Here is a 17,915-nt window from a genome sequence, read left to right as displayed (position 1 = left end):
TTTTCATTGGTTTGGTATATGAGCAGGTCCGTGAACTCAGTTTAAGCAGGTTTTTTTTTTTTTTGTTGAAAAATTTTGGTGCTGTTTGTTTTCTATTAAATTTCTTGTTTTTCGTTTTTTTCTTTAAAAAATAAATAAAACTTGTTTGTTTAAACTTGTTTACGTTTTTTTTTTCCTTTGCTTTTGAGAAACTGTTTTGAAAATAAAAAATAAATTTTATAAAACTATAAATAGTGGTTTACAGAATTGTGTTTTCTGTTGTATTAATAATAGTTTATTTATGGTTTTATAATAGTTTATTTATGAAACCATAAATAGTGGTTTGAAAATAAACTGTTTTCTGTTTTCTTAAAAAAAAAAAAATCAATTTATTAAGGTATTATAATTTAATATACGGTAATTTTATTAAAATTTTACTTATGAATAAAACTATATTACTAGCCAATAATATTTTATTCATTAATAAACATTTATAAATTATTATAATTGCCAGTATATATATCTTTTACTTATTTCTTACATAAGAATGTTAAGTAGTTTGGTGTTAAGGTAACTTCATTAATTAACAAAGGTTGTAAGTTTACTATTTTTAATCAATACAAAATCATTGTATTTTTTTCTCTTATAGTGCACCATTTTTCACCTAAATTCAAGAAGGGGTATTGCAGTAATTCAACAAGCAAAACTTATCGTTGTTTCAAGGTCAGCATGAGCAAACATTTTTATTGTTTAATTAAATATGGAAAACATTTCGGGCTGTAAATTTGGAAACCATGTAGATACACGTGTAAGCTGAAAAGAATAAATTAACATGTTAATCATGCAGAAGAACTAAAGAAAACTTCATGCAAATCAAAACAACATCCAGTTTGGCGAATTAGGCGGAAGAAAGTAACAGAGGGCGAAATTTCCTTTTGCTATCAAATTTCGGATCTAACCGGAAAAAAAAAAAAGATTAATGAACATTTTTTTTTTTTCGAAAAAATGAACAAATTTAATTAACAACTGTTCACTTGCAAAATTGAAGTATTTTGTACTTTTTGCAATATTTTCTTTAAAATCCACTAAAATTTTGTTCATCTCTTTTTAATCTACAAATAAAATCTTGGAAATTACTCTTTTTAATTTATAATAATGCACGTCTTCATTTCATTGCATCAATTTGATTCAAATAGTATTTTCTTTAGGGTTAATTAACCTTTAATTTTTTTTTTTTTTTTTTTTTTTAGAATCTAAACGGAAAAAATTTATAATTAAATATCTAAACTATTAAAAAATTATAATTAAATACAGTTTAACGGATTTTTTAAAAGAGAAATTAAAATTAACTATTTTTTCGCAATAAATAATATCAAATATGAATATTTATTCAGTTATTCTCTATTTTTCTATGTTTTTAACTTTTTATTGTCTTATATCTTTTTTTCTAATAAAAAATTTTTGAAAAGTCCGTTTAATTTTTACTTTTCTAATAAGAAGAAAAGTAAAAATTTAAAGAAATAAATAAAGTAAAACAACGAGGTAAAATGTTCATTTTGATTTTTCAATGAAAAATTCCGATTCAATGTATTTATTTGTACAAAAATTATAAGTTCAAACACTAAATTACAATTTCTTTTCATGAAATATTAAAATAAAAAAATTAAAGATCCCACAAATATAATTTCCTCTTTTCTTTACTACTTGTGTTAACTGATTCATATCAAATGAGCAGTTTCTACATTTGAATGTTACTTTATTTAAAGACAACTAATGATTAATTAAAACTTATCAACATGCCATTAGATTAGCGAAAATGAACTATATTTCCAAGTGAATTTTACTTATAAGATTAGAAATTCACTACAAAAATTTAGGTTATTATCCATCGGTAAAATGAATAATTTGATGGGTAATTTAAATTACTGACGGAATGCCGACAAAAATATATGGTCAGCAATTACCTTGTTGGTAAAAAATTTGTTATAAAAAAAAAATGTGTCGGTAATTTGGTGGTTAATCTTTTAATATTTTGTTGGGTAAATGGTTGGTAAGTCGATAAAGGTCGATATTTCGTCGATAATTGGATTGATAAAGGTCAGTATATCATCTGTAAAATATTTAATTATTATTTTCAAAATTATGTTTCCGTCAGGTAAAATTTGCTGAAATTTAATTTTTTTTTTTTTTTGTTTTTTCAAATAAACAACCTGTTTCAAATTACCTGTAAAAATACATTCAAATTGTAGACAAGTAAGTATGTAAATAAGCTCATGTTTACATAATATTAAACATAAACAAACATGAGTCATAACATTAAATACAAACAAATGTAAGTCTCAAATGTATGAAAATAGTATTATGTTTAATACTGTGTTTTGTTTTATGAAAGCAAAATATTATGTTTTACTATAGCTTAATACAAAGATCTAAAGATCCTGTGACTGATCCTCAATCGGCTGAGCATCAAAAAGACGTATATCTCCGACTGGATCAACATCATCTCTGGAGACAGGATCATATGTAGAGACAGTATCAGTGCTTTCACATAAGTGCTTTTACTTTAATTTATCAAATTGATAAAAGCTTTGTTGGTTGAAAGAATTTAAATATAAGTGCTTTCACATCACTCATATTTAAAAAATTAACCAAATATTCTCTCCTCATATTAGAGTTTTATATGTATCTCATGTTATAGAAAGGGGAAAAGGGGAAGATTTGAAAAAAGAAAGCACTAAATACAAAGATATATACATTATCTATGGAGATTCATCAAATAATTGAATCATTGTCCTTCCAAAGAGAAACATGAGCATTCATGATCCACCCATCGGCTCTTTGGACTACGCATTCACATTTTGCACACTCTCATCTGTTTCTGAAATCCAAGCCATTAGATCCTCAACATTTCTACTTCATCTCTGTCTCTCTCCCAACTATTGAGTGTTCACCATATCGGGCCATTTTGTTTCAGGGTTCGACTCCTTTATGTGAAGGTGCAGAGTGTGTCACAACCCATCTCTCTCATTAGTATCTTTTTGTCACATTTCCACTTACCAAGCCCCAACTTTGAGCACCTCATCTTTGAGCTTTTTCCAACTCAATACTTTTTCTTTATTAAAAACAAGTTGCACTTTCTAGCTAAATAATTGATTTTTGTTTCAGTGGATTTGTTCTAAAATTGTTTTCAGAAATGATAGATGTGCCTATTCATCCTCTATATTCATTCACTAATCACCTTAGACTTGTTTAGAAAATTGTCTAAAGAATTATTTATCTTGTCATATTGATAGTTTATTACACTTTTAACTGACTCGTTCAAACAATAGCCATTCCCATTTATATGGACCGTTATTAATTAAGGCACGTAGCAACATCATTCCTTCTCCGTTTTCTTTTCTTCAATGGCCAAATTGGTTAAATCACTTCAGATTTTGCTAGCTCTTTTTGTATGCACAGAACAGTCTTCTTCCTTAGCTCAAGAAGCAACCCATTTCATCTACAATGGCTTCAGAGACGCAAATCTAAGTCTAAATGGGGCAGCAAAAATCCATCCAAGTGGTCTGTTAGAGCTAACAAACACTTCCCACCAACAGATAGGTCATGCTTTTTTTCCATTTCCATTTCATTTCAACAAATCTGCGTCTAAAAATTCTTCTTCATCTCTATCATTCTCTACGACTTTTGTGTTTGCTATAGTACCAGCGTCGCATGATAACGATGGCCATGGCTTTGCCTTCGCTATCTCACCATCAGTAGTGTTTAAAGGAGCAACCGCAACTCAATATCTTGGACTTTTTAACTCTACTACAATAGGCTTGCCTTCCAATCATTTACTTGCCGTGGAATTTGATACTGTAAGGAATGCTGAATTTCAAGAAATCGATGGAAATCAAGTTGGAGTAGATTTAAATGATCTAAAGTCTAATGAATCAGCTCCTGCCTCCTACTTTTCGCAAAATGAAGCAAAAAACCAAAGCTTGAAACTTAAAAGTGGGGATCAAATTCAAGTGTGGATAGAATATGGTCAAATGGAGAAGCTACTGAATGTAACACTTGCTCCAACACCAATCAAGAAACCAGAAAAGCCTCTTTTGTCTACAAGAATCGATCTTTCTTCAGTTTTCTTGGATTCTATGTATGTTGGTTTCTCTGCATCTACTGGTTCTGTTGCGAGTCACCATTACATTCTTGGATGGAGCTTCAACAACAGTGGGCAAGCACAAAGTCTTGATCTTTCAAAGCTTCCTAAGCTTCCTAAGCTTCCTAAGGGTAAATTAAAATTAAGCATTGTGGTTCCGTTGGTGACGCTAATTATGCTGTTTATTGTAGCTATGTTAGCAACTATCTTTATAATAAGGAAGAAGAGATATGGTGAAATTCGTGAAGATTGGGAACAACAATATGGTCCCCAGAGATTTTCCTATAAGGACCTCTATAGAGCTACAAAAGGTTTTAAAAACAAGGAGCTTCTTGGCTGTGGAGGTTTTGGAAAGGTTTATAAAGGAGTATTACCTACAAATAATATAGAAGTTGCAGTCAAGAAAGTTTCGCATGATTCTAAACAAGGCATGAAAGAATTTGTAGCTGAAATTGCTAGCACAGGAAGGCTTAGGCATAGGAATTTGGTTAGACTTTTAGGCTATTGCCGGCGAAAACAAGAGCTTTTATTGGTTTATGATTATATGCCTAATGGGAGTCTCGATAAGTTCTTATTCAGCGATGAAAAACCAAGTCTTGATTGGCTTCATCGATATCGAATCATAAAAGGCGTAGCATCTGCTCTTGTTTACCTCCATGAAGAATGGGAACAAGTAGTTTTACATAGAGATGTTAAAGCAAGTAATGTTTTATTAGATTCTGAATTTAATGGAAGATTAGGGGATTTTGGACTTACTAAGTTTTACGATCACGGATCAAATCCTCAAACAACTCGTTTAGTAGGAACTGTGGGATATTTAGCACCAGAGCTCACAACAACTGGCAAACCTACTACTAGTAGTGATGTTTATGCATTTGGGATTTTTATGCTTGAAGTAGCTTGTGGAAGGAGACCAGTAGAGCCAGAAAGACCGGCCAACGAGGTAGTTTTGATCGATTGGGTACTGGATAGTTGGAAAAGAGAGGTTATTCTTGAGACTGTTGATCCAAGATTGGAAAATAACTATGTGGTTGAAGAAATGGAGATGGTTCTAAAACTTGCTTTGGTTTGTACACATTATTCACCAGCAGCCAGACCTACAATGAGGCAAGTTTTACAGCAATTGGATGGAAATGCTACATTTCCTGATATAGATTTAGTTTCACGTAGCTACACAGCATCTACAGCTTCAATTTCTTTCGTAACATCTACAAATGATGGTGCTTCCTATTCCTTGTCTGATATAGATTCAGTTCTCATCAGTGGCTGTTGAATATTTTGTAATTAATGAGGTAAAAGCATTGTTTTTGACTTACATATTCGAAGATTATTTCTTAAATTTTTGTTTTCCCACTATTTATGGGGTTCTGTTAACTTTTTTGCCTACATGTTTGAACAGAATGTTTGGCCTCATTGAGACTACTGATAGTGATGAGCAGCCAGAGCAGTAAGAAAGCAAAGGGGAAAATATACTTATGTAGCTAGAAATTTGCCATGTAATTTATGGATAATTTTATTTTATTAATAGTGGAAAGTTAATTCAGATGATCAATATGCATGTATTGTTGAAGAAATCAACTTCTGTTTTCTGATTGTATATAAATCATCAATTCCCATTTGTCGATCAATTCTTCTTGTTCTTACATTTGGCAAAAAATGCTTGGAAAAAGAAAAGAATAATTAACCACTTTGAACTCAATTTTAGTGGAAATGGTGCTAACTAAAATTTAAATTTTAAGAGTATTTTATTTTGTGAACCATACAATGAACCTATATATGTTAGCCGTCTTTTCTAAAGTAGAAAGACTAATAAGCCATATTTAATTGACTCAAAATTAAATATTTTATTACCATGCATTCCGTAACGATAACATGATTTTTCTTCCCCAATTAAGAATTGTATTACTTTTTTCCCCTCAACAGTGTTTTGCTTTTTCTTCACTAAAAATTGCTTTACCCCCTTTTTTTTTCCCAAATCAGTATTTTTTTTTTTTTTAGAATTCTTTCGTTCATATTCAAAGACTATAAATCTTAATTTAAATAAAAAAATATATATATATAAAGACAAGTAGATTAGAAATTTAGAAATTTACCCAAAATTTAGATTAAAATTTCTAAATTTTGGGTAAAATTAGAGGACTTAGGGTAGTTGAAATGGAGGATATGTTAATTAGAAGATTTAGGGTAGTTTGGTCATTCTATTAAAAATTAACAGTAAAAAGTGTGTTTTTTGGACGAAAGGATCAAATAATATTACAGATGTGAACTTCAGAGATGTTATAAATATTTATATAAATGTCAGGGACTACTTAAATAATTATGGCAAACCTCAGAGACGAAATAATGAAAACTTATAAAAGATAATTTTGTCTTTTTCTTTCAAAATTAACGGAAAAAGTTTTTTTTTTTTTTTTTACTGAAAGACCAATTAATAAGATGGAAGTAAACCCAGGGATGTTATAAATATTTGTATAAATGTCGGAGACTACTTAAATAATTATGGCAAACCTCATGGACGAAATAATTATTTTTCCCATATTAAATTGGGTACAATTTGAAACTAAGGTGCTGTCCTAACTAAAATTGAAGTTGAGGGTAGTAGAAGGAGAAAATTGAATTTATGGTACAATTAAAACTACCTTTAATATTTGGAGTATTTTTAATGATTTGGCCTTTTACCGTTAGTGTATTAGGTTGTTAGTTATATTTTTAGTTTCTCGTGAATAATATATATTTCAATAATTTTTATTTATTTTTATATTCCTTATATGTTTAGACAATTGATTTATATTGTTTATATGTTAAATGAGTGAAATGATCAAGAATTTAATTGAGAATTTGGAGTTTGCTGATTTTGATACTGACATCTCTTCATTTCTTTCGCAAATATCTTGAATAGTAAACAATATTATAAGTGACAAGCTGAAATGTTTTATGTAAGTTAAATGAATCTTTAAAGAAGATAATAATAAAAAAGAAGATTCATTTAACTTGCATAACTACATTTCAGCTTGTCACTTATAATATTGAAAAGAAAAGAAGAATTTAAGAGAACTCTCATGGAACTTCATGCAAATGAACAGAACATCCACTTTCACATTACTGGCTGAATAAAGCATCTTGTCCCCACCATCATCAACAAGTAACAATGACCAGTTGGTACCATCAATTCATTAACCTGTCCCGTCTTATCCTGAAAAATTGTCTTGGTCTGACACAACGTAGGATTTGTCCTGTGTAATGTTATTCCTCTTAGTTAAAAAAAAAAAAAAAAGAAAAAAAAAGGGAAATGTTTTTCTGTTGTCTACTCAGTATATAATATATTACTCGTCAAGTATAATTAGATTTCATAAAATTCATTTATTGTAAAGGTTTAATCTCATTTCTGTCACAATAACCTATTTGTGCAGCTTTATTACTTTGAAAATGTGTAATACAGTTATTACCTATGTTTCATAATACTTGCCACATTTAGAATTTTACGTTTCTTAAGAAAATTATTAAATTTATCTAAATTATAATAAATTATTGAGTAAATTCACTATATTATCCTTAATTTAATACTCATTCTCCAAGAAAATCATCAAATTAAAATAAAAATTATTGGTCAAAAATATGAAAAAAAACATTTATTACTCATTAATACAACAAGTATTCTGGACCAAGTTATTTTCTCAAATATGACAAGTATTATGGAACAGAGTTAATAATGCATTTGGCTAAAACGCTTGGTATCAGAAAAAAAAAAATTTTTTTGAACAGCCCTTTTTCGGTGAATAATTCAGTGACCTGACTGTGTTAGCCGTCTCTAGTAATTAGGCATGACATTCGCATGAAACAATTAGACGGAAATTCAGGGATTTGAACCTTTAACTCACACACCAAGAGAGAGAGACGAAGAGAGAGAGAGAAAAAGGATTTAGTTAGCTGCAGTTGACTTGACTTTATTAAAAACAATATTTAAGTAATTTTTTCAACTTTATTAATTGTAATCCTGAATATTTAATTAACAATTATAGCCTAATGGAGGAATTGTTAGAAGCTCACTAATGTGACAGTTAGCGGATCATGCACGTCTCCACCATAGAGCCACATTATCATATAATAAAGGTTTAATGATAAAAAGACTTAGAACTTTAACGTTTGTTTTCAATTTTGGCCAATATTTTTAATTTTATCAATTGATACCTTTTTTGGTCTCCATACAAGGCTCACAATATATATATATATATATATATATATATATATAGTTTTCAATTAATGGCAAAACACCAAATTTTTAGACGGAGTGACCTTTTAATTAAACGGAGTAAAATATCGGGAACTAGTTATATATTATATTAAACGTCAGGGATTACTTAGATAATTATTTAAAACCTGAGGGACTAAATAATAATTTTTCCTTTTTTTTATCTGCATGTATCTCCACACTCGAGTCATAATGACCAGTTGGTACCATTAATTCATTAACCTTTGAATTATAATACGTTTATGATTAAATGCATCATTCCTTCTTCTTTCTCTTTTCTTCAATGGCAAAATTGGTTCAGTTACTTTTTATTTTGCTAGCTTTTCTTGTTTGCTCTGAATTCTTGGCCTTTGCTCAACAGACAAAACAATTCATCTACAATAATGGCTTCACTACAGCCAATCTAAGTCTCAGTGGTATTGCAAAAGTCCTTCCTAATGGTTTGTTAGAGCTAACAAACATCTCATACCAGCAAACAGGTCATGCTTTCTTCCAATTCCCGTTGCAATTCAATAACAATTTCAAGCCTTCGTTCTCATTTTCTATGCACTTTGTGTTTGCCATGGTTCCGGAGTCTTTGCCTCCAGGTGAGCCTGGCCATGGCATTGCCTTTACTATCTCACCGTCTATAGAATTCAAAGGAGCAATAAGTCAATGTCTTGGACTTTTAAACTCTACTACAATAGGCTTGCATTCCAACCATTTACTTGCCGTTGAATTAGACACTGTGCAGAATCCTGAATTTGGAGACATCAATGACAATCATGTTGGAGTAGATGTTAACGATTTGACATCTAATGAATCAGCACCTGCATCCTACTTCCCACCAAATGAAGCGAAAAACAAAAGCTTAGAACTTAAAAGTGGGGATCCAATACAAGTGTGGATAGACTACGATCAAATGGAGAAGCTACTGAATGTAACACTAGCTCCAGTACCAATCAAGAAACCAGAAAAGCCTCTTTTGTCAACAAGAATTGATCTTTCTCTAGTTTTCCTGGATTCTATGTATGTTGGTTTCTCTGCATCTACTGGTGCTAATTATGCAAGTCACCATTATATTCTTGGATGGAGCTTCAACAATAGTGGGCAAGTGGAAAGTCTTGATCTTTCAAAGCTTCCTAAGCTTCCTCACGAAAGAAAATCAAAATTAAAAATTGTGCTTCTATTAGTGACACCAATTATGTTGTTTATCATAATTATATTAGCAACTATATTTGTAATGCGGAAGAAGAGATATGGAGAAATTCCTGAAGATTGGGAACAACAATATGGTCCTCAAAGAATTTCCTATAAGGATCTTTATAAAGCTACTAAAGGTTTTAAAGACAAACAGCTTCTCGGAAGGGGAGGTTTTGGAAAGGTTTATAAAGGAGTATTACCTTCAAATAATGTACAAGTTGCAGTCAAGAAAGTTTCGCATGATTCTAAACAAGGTATGAAGGAATTTGTAGCTGAAATTGCAAGCACAGGAAGGCTAAGGCATAGGAACTTGGTTAGACTTTTAGGCTGTTGTCCGCGAAAAGGAGAACTTTTCTTGGTTTATGATTATATGCCTAATGGTAGTCTTGACAAGTTTTTATTTGGCGATGAAAAACCAACTCTTGATTGGAATCGTCGATTTCAAATCATAAAAGATGTAGCATCCGCCCTACTTTACCTTCATGAAGAATGGGAACAAGTAGTTTTACACAGAGATGTTAAAGCAAGCAATGTTTTATTAGATTCTGATCTGAATGGAAGATTAGGGGATTTTGGACACTGTAAGTTTTGTGATCAGGGATTAAATGCGCGAACAACTTGTGTAGTTGGAACTGTTGGATATTTGGCACCAGAACTTGCAAGAACTGGCAAGCCTACTACTGGCAGTGATGTTTTTGCATTTGGGATTTTTATGCTTGAAGTAGCTTGTGGAAGGAGGCCACTCGAGCAAGAAAGACCGGCCAACGAGGTACTTTTGACCGACTGGGTACTGGATTGTTGGAAAAGAGAGGTTATTCTTGAGACTGTTGATCCAAGATTGGAAAGTAAGTATGTGGTTGAAGAAATGGAGATGGTTCTAAAACTCGGTTTGGTTTGTACACATTATTCCCCAGCAGCAAGGCCTACAATAAGGCAAGTTTTGCATTATTTGGATGGAAATGTTACAATGCCAGATATCGGTTTACCGATTATCTATTGGTTATAGTTTGTCTCTTGGTAATTTTTCCTCCATCAGTATTCGTACCATTCCCGTCTTATCCTGAATAATTGTCTTGGTCTGACACAACATAGGATTTGTCCTGTGTAATGTTATTCCTCTTAGTTAAAAAATAAAAATAAAAAAAAAAAAAAGAAAGAAAAGGGAAATGTTTTTCTGTTGTCTACTCAGTATATAATATATTACTCATCAAGGATAAATAGATTTCATAAAATTCATTTATTGCAAAGGCTTAATCTCATTTCTCTCACAATAACCTGTTTGTGCAGCTTTATTACTTTGAAAATGTGTAACACAATTATTATCTATTTTTCATAATATTTGTCACATTTGGAATTTCACGTTCCTTAAGAAAATTATTAAATTTGTCTAAATTACAATAAATTATTGAGTAAATTCACTATATTACCCTTAATTTAATACTAATTCTCTAAGAAAATCATCAAATTGAAATAAAAATTATTGATCATATACAAAAATATGGAAAAAAAATATTTATTACTCATTGAAACCAAATACAACAAGTATTTTGGAACAAGCTATTTTCTCAAATGTGACAAGTATTATGGAACGGAAGCAGTAATGCATTTGGCTAAACTGCTTGGAATCAGGGAAAAAAAAATTTTTTTGAACAGCCCTTTTTCGGTGAAGAATTCAGTGACCTGACCGTGTTAGCCATCTCTTGTAATTAGGCATGACATTCGCATGAAACAATTAGACGGAAATTCAGGGATTTGAACCTTTAACTTACACACCGAGAGAGAGAGAGAGAGAGAGAAAAAGGATTTCGTTAGCTGCAATTTACTTGACTTTATTAAAAAGAATATTTAAGTAATTTTTTTAAACTTTATTAATCGTAATCCTGAATATTTAATTAACAGTTATGGCCGCATGGAGGAATTGTTAGAAGCTCACTAATGTGACAGTTAGTGGATCATACACGTCTCCAATATAGAGCCACATTATCATATAATAAAGGTTGAATCATAAAAAAAACTTAGAACTTTAATGTTTGTTTTCAATTTTGGCGAATATTTTTAATTTTATAAATTGATACCTTGAATTTACTATATTTGTCAATTTGGTCTCCATACAAAGCTCGCAATATATATATATATATATATATATATATATAGCTTGTGAATGGTGATGATAAAATGGGAGTTGTGTTTTATGTATAGAGAGTGGAAAAAAGTTATTAAATTTTAATAATTTTAATTCTTAAAATGAATGTGTTTATGTATGTTTTATATTGTAAAATTATATACTTTCACTAAATATTAATTCTTAAATTTTAAATTCATTGGTTTAATTCAAAACTTGGATAAAAAATTGAACTTATATTTCATTTTACCAAACACAATTTCTTTTTATCATTCACATTTTTATTTTTTCATAATTTTCGATGTGGAATCTATTGACGGACAAAATTAAAAATATTTGCTAAAATTAAAAAAATATCAAAATTCAGACTTTTTATTATTAAATTTGTATATTATAATAAATAAAACAATCAATGGTTTAAACCATCAAATTCGTTATTTCTCATTTTTAAAATATTTCATATTTAACAATAAATGGTTGGATTAATAGAAATAAATTTCATTTCTATACGAATTTTATTTATAAGATCAAGTGATTTAAAATCTAAAATTATCACTGTTGCAAAGGTTTTATTTAAATATTATTCTAATCTAAAAGCGAGGATAAGAAATTTATTTCAAAAACTCCACAGTTAAGTCCACCGTAAATAGCTAGACATACAGTACTCAGTTTTCATAACTCAATGGTCTATAAGAGCGTATATTTCCCGCGCAGCGTGTGGAAAACGTTGACACATTAGCTTAAGAAGCTAATGCTTTTTCTTGTTCTTTTCATTGACGTACAATCATGAGAAGGAGTTAACGGTGAGGGGCAAAACAATAAAATAAAATTAAAAAATATATAATTTAAGAGTAAAATTAAAAATTTTCACTATTTTCTAGGTATAAATCTTAAAAAAAATTGTTAGCCAACCCGGGTATCCTCCCATCGCCATTGATCACAAGTCAAGAGTCTACACGTGAGTGTGTATTTGTAGCGTGGGAAAAAAGCTAAGACTAAACTGGTTTGGCAATATCTTTTTATATAACTTTTAAGATTATATCTATTTATCATAGTGTTCGGTAATATAGCGTTTAAATTAGTTTTTAAATATTAAAATAATTTTTTAATCAAAATATAACCTATGTAACATTTAGCTTTTAGTTTATAAAAATCTCTTCAAATAGTTAAGCTAACAGTTAATAGTTAAATGCTACTAAAACAACTAATAGTTACAAAAAAAATTAATTTTGCCGAGTATATCCTAATTAGCTTGGAAAAGCTAATGCTTTTTTCTTTTTTCATTTTTTTAAAGGTACAACTAAGGATGAAAGTGTCCTTTTATCGAGCATAATGATGCAAGTCGGGCTTTAATGAGTTCTAATATGCAACATCAGGTTATTCATACTCATTTTCTATTTTAATACTCGTATTTGAGTCCATTCAAAATTTTATTGTACATACTCATTTCAAAATTCAGCTAAAATAATATTCATAAATTTTAAATTATTCAAATCCAAAATTATTTAAAATTTTATTAATGATGGGTAATATATAATGAGTACTATGACCAGATCTATTTAATATAGCGGGTGATGGATAACATATATCCAAAGACTTACATACTTGTACTCTAATTATCCGTATTAGATATGAGAAATAATTTGACTTTTCTTATCTATTTTGAATTCATTTATAACTTTCATACTCTTATTAATGGATTGAAATAGAGCAAACACCCTAAAATTCATGTCCACCTACATATTGATCTTCTTTATGTGAATAAAGATTGTTTCAAAAACTCCACATTTAAAGTCCACCATAAATAACTAGATAGTATCATAGTTATTAAATTCCACAGGTCAATACGAAGAACCCATGAATCAGCTAACCTATGGTTGAATTAGCCAATCCGCGAAACCCGATTGACCTACACTGATTTTTAATATTTTTCAATTTATAATTATTTAATTAATATATATTATTAATATTTTTATGATCCAGCGATTGAACTATTGACTCATTGATTAAACCAATTACTCATTCACTTAATTATTTAACCAGGTCAATATCTGAGCCGGATTTAATAACGCCACTTTGTATCACAAGTCAATAGTCTATCGCGTGTATTTTCTGTGCAGCCTAAGAAAAAACTACTTGTTAATTATCCTAATTTATTCACAAATTCAGCTTTGATGTTATTCTTGCAAATTATTTTATCACCAAAAAGGACACTAAAGTTATGGTCCCCTAAATCACAATCCATTTACAATTTTTAATGCAATTTTAATATTTTAAATTATAATTATAACTCCTCAATTACCTATTTATTGTTTTATATAAATTTTTTTCATAAAATTTTAAACACTACAAGAAAATTAGCATTTACCGATAAAATTTTCTTTTCGGTATTTAGTGATAAATTAACGATATATAATGTTGAAGTAAAAATAAGTACAAGATGCTCTCTCTCTGCGTTTAAATTCTTATTTATCTTTTTTTATAAATTTAGATTTTTTTAAATTTTATTTTATTTTACTATGATTTAATTTGTTTACAAATTATCCACAACAAAACAATATATATTTTGAATTTAAAAGGTTATGTTTAAATGAGCAACCCTATCCTATCCTTTTATTTATTTATTTTTTTTTTTGGTTTTTTATAATCTCTTTATAATAATCTTTTTTCTCTATTCAGTGTCTTTTTTCAGTTTTTTTCTTCTTTTTTTTTTTTTTTTTTAAATTGGGGAAAGGGATTTGAATTTTGCTTTTAGTGAGTATTTGTATGTTATTGTATATGATGATTACTCATCATGTGATTCTGATAAAGAGAACGTTGGGATTAAGACTTTGTACGGTATACTATTTATGTAAAAAAGCTAATGCACCTAAGTAGCGGGAGGATTGGCTATTCCCACCAAACAACATCGGTCATTTTGACACTATTCATTGAGCTAATTTAGTATTTTGATTGATGCTATGGATGATAGTTTTGCGGGTTTAAGATTGTTCTATCATTTTGACAAATGAGAAAAAAAGAGAATGAAATCAGTGTAATATAGATGGTAAACAAAAGGAGATTGCATTTAACCTGTAACATGCCAATATTTGATAGATGTGCAGTGAAGGAAGGATGAAGACTGTATAACTATTGTGTTGAAGGCTTCGAGCATCTAATTTTTATTATTTCATATATAGAGAATTATGAGGTTTATTATTATGCTTATAAAAATTAATCAATCATAAAACAACTTTTTATTGGACGGTGGGTCATGCAAGGCACGCGTTTTAAAAAACTAATTAGCTAAAACTGTTCTAACCTTGACTTCTGGGTAGCCTGCTGGTTCGTTGAATTTACAATGAACAAGAGGCTTGGGGTCTCTTGGTCTTTAAGATATCCTGATGTAAGTAAACAGGCTAGATAACAACATAATTCCTTCTTTTACTTTCTTCAATGGCAAAATTGGTTAAATTACTTATCATTTTGCTAGCTTTTCTTGTTTGCTCCAAATTCTCGGCCTTATCAGAAGGGATAACACAATTCATCTACAATGATGGCTTTATCAAAGCCAATCTAAGTCTCAATGGTATCGCCAAAGTCCTTCCTAATGGTTTGCTAGAGCTAACAAACACTTCACGCCGACAAATAGGTCATTCTTTCTTTCATCTCCCTTTGCAATTCAATAACAATTCAGATTCTTTCTCTTTTTCTACCAACTTTGTGTTTGCCATGGTTCCTGAGCCTTTAAATGGAGTAGGTGGCGGCGGCCATGGCATTGCCTTTATTATCTCACCATCTACACCATTCAAAGGAGCACTAGCAACTGAATTTCTTGGGCTTTTTAACGCTTCTACAATAGGCTTACCATCCAATCATTTACTTGCCATTGAATTAGATACTGTAAAGAACCTGGAATTTGGAGATATCAATGACAATCATGTTGGAGTTGATGTTAACAATTTGACATCTATCGAATCAGCTGCTGCCTCCTACTTGCTGCCAAATGAAGCCAAAAATAACATCCTAGCACTCAACTGTGGGGATCCAATTCAAGTATGGATAGACTATAATCAAATGGAGAAGCTAGTTAATGTAACACTAGCTCCATTACCAATCAAGAAACCAGAAAAGCCTCTTTTGTCAACAAGAATTGATCTTTCTTCAGTTTTCTTGGATTCTATGTATGTTGGTTTCTCTGCATCTACTGGTTCTAATTATGCAAGTCACCATTATATTCTTGGGTGGAGCTTCAACGATAGCGGGCAAGCGCCAAGTCTAGAGCTTTCAAAGCTTCCCAAGCTTCCTCGTGAAAGAAAATCAAAATTAAAAATTGTACTTCTATTAGTGACACTAACTGTTTTGTTTATCATAAGTATATTAGCAACTATCTTTGCAATGAGGAAGAAGAGATATGGAGAAGTTCTCGAAGATTGGGAACAACAATATGGTCCTCAAAGAATTTCCTATAAGGATCTTTACAAAGCTACTAAAGGTTTTAATGACAAAGATCTTCTCGGGTGTGGAGGTTTTGGAAAGGTTTATAAAGGAGTATTACCTTCAAATAATGTACAAGTTGCAGTCAAGAAAGTTTCGCATGATTCTAAACAAGGCGTCAAGGAATTTGTAGCTGAAATTGCAAGCACAGGAAGGCTAAGGCATAGGAATTTGGTTAGACTTTTTAGGCTATTGTCGGCGAAAAGGAGAGCTTTTTTTGGTTTATGATTATATGCCTAACGGAAGTCTTGATAAGTTCTTATTTAGCAATGGAAAACAAAATCTTGATTGGATTCATCGATATCAAATCATAAAAGATGTAGCATATGCTCTTCTATACCTTCACGAAGAATGGGAACAAGTTGTTTTGCATAGAGATGTTAAAGCAAGTAATGTTTTATTAGATTCTCAACTTAATGGAAGATTAGGGGATTTTGGGCTTTCTAAGTTTTATGATCACGGATCAAATCCTCAAACAACTTGTGTAGTAGGAACGGTAGGGTATTTAGCCCCAGAGCTTATAAGAACTGGCAAGCCTACTACTAGTAGTGATGTTTTTGCATTTGGGAATTTTATGCTTGAAGTAGCTTGTGGAAGGAGACCTGTAGAGCAAGAAAGACAAGAGAACGAGGTTGTTTTGATCGACTGGGTACTCAGTTGTTGGAAAAGAGAGGTTATTCTCGAGTCTGTTGATCCAAGATTGGGAAGTAACTATGTTGTTGAAGAAATGGAGTTGGTTTTAAAACTTGGTTTGGTTTGTACACATCATTCCCCGGCAGCTAGGCCTAAAATGAGGCAAGTTTTGCAGTATTTGGATAGAAATGCTACATTGCCTGATATCAGTTTAGTTTCAGGTAGCTATATAGCATGTACAGATTCAATTTCTTTTGTAGCGTCTACCAATGATGGTGCTTCCTATTCCTTGTCTGATATAAATTCAGTTCTCATCAACGGCCGTTAGATCTTTTGCGGATCAATATACATATTAAGGAGAAAGAGGTAAAACATTGATGTGTTTGAACAGAAATAAAATTATTGAAACAGATTGAACAGAAATGAAAAGGAATTCTTATTCATAATAACGAAAGATACATTGAAATTTCCTCTGGGCCTAGGACATCAGAATATCCAACCATGAACGGAATTTTTTTTTTAATATTTAATACCAATCTAAATTTCTAATTAATACGTTTCATTTTAATTTTATTCTCAGTACCTCAAAAATTTCCACGTAAAAAATATCAATTTAACATATTAAAATTCATAATCTCACTATAATTAAGAGCATATTTTCCGTTGACTTATTTTTTTGAACGCCCCAAATAATGAAAAATTATTAAAAATATTTTTCTACAAGTTTATTTACGGAAACAAAAGGAGTTGTGGTAAAAATGTAATGCAACGGAAAAATGCATTGTAATGGAATGTAATTAATATTTTTTTCTTATGTTTAGTCACGTGCTTAAAAAAACTTTATAAATGTAATCATCATTCCACTTTTATATTTGTTTATAAATATATAATGTAATCAGTACACCAATACTTCACCACTACTGAGGATCGTAACAGGTCGAATACCTGCTAAAAATGCACTACTCGTACATGAATCCGATTATAAATTGCATACTCGAATTGTCATAGCCCTGACCTGGTTAGTATTGTCCGCTTTGGGGCGTTACGTATCGCCGTCCCCCTCACGAATTTGTCCCTCAGGCAGGCTTTGCAACCCACCCAAAAGCGCGCTAACCAAGTTAGAGACTACCCCT

The 17,915-nt window shown here is 30.6% G+C and overlaps 1 protein-coding gene, 1 non-coding gene and 1 pseudogene across 2 annotated transcripts; all 3 read left to right on the top strand.

Annotated features, from left to right (window-relative positions):
* Positions 1-2,948: 2,948 nt before the first annotated feature.
* LOC105629977 (L-type lectin-domain containing receptor kinase IV.2) lies at positions 2,949-5,748 on the top strand. Its single transcript, XR_016320765.1, has 2 exons — positions 2,949-5,412; positions 5,520-5,748. It is a non-coding gene; the product is annotated as an L-type lectin-domain containing receptor kinase IV.2 (transcript).
* A 2,831-nt stretch (positions 5,749-8,579) lies between these two features.
* LOC149495996 (L-type lectin-domain containing receptor kinase SIT2 pseudogene) lies at positions 8,580-10,781 on the top strand (annotated as a pseudogene).
* A 4,327-nt stretch (positions 10,782-15,108) lies between these two features.
* Positions 15,109-17,110, top strand: LOC105644021 (L-type lectin-domain containing receptor kinase IV.2). Its single transcript, XM_089722139.1, is given in 3 exon segments — positions 15,109-15,977; positions 16,041-16,332; positions 16,334-17,110. Coding segments are annotated over 3 exon segments (1,938 nt in total).
* Positions 17,111-17,915: the final 805 nt, after the last annotated feature.

Source organism: Jatropha curcas, chromosome 5 (genome assembly GCF_041381405.1).
Source record: "Jatropha curcas cultivar XTBG-Jc1 chromosome 5, XTBG_Jcur_1.0, whole genome shotgun sequence".
Classification (NCBI taxonomy): domain Eukaryota; kingdom Viridiplantae; phylum Streptophyta; class Magnoliopsida; order Malpighiales; family Euphorbiaceae; genus Jatropha; species Jatropha curcas.
This window is presented reverse-complemented; position numbering and strand designations above follow the sequence as displayed.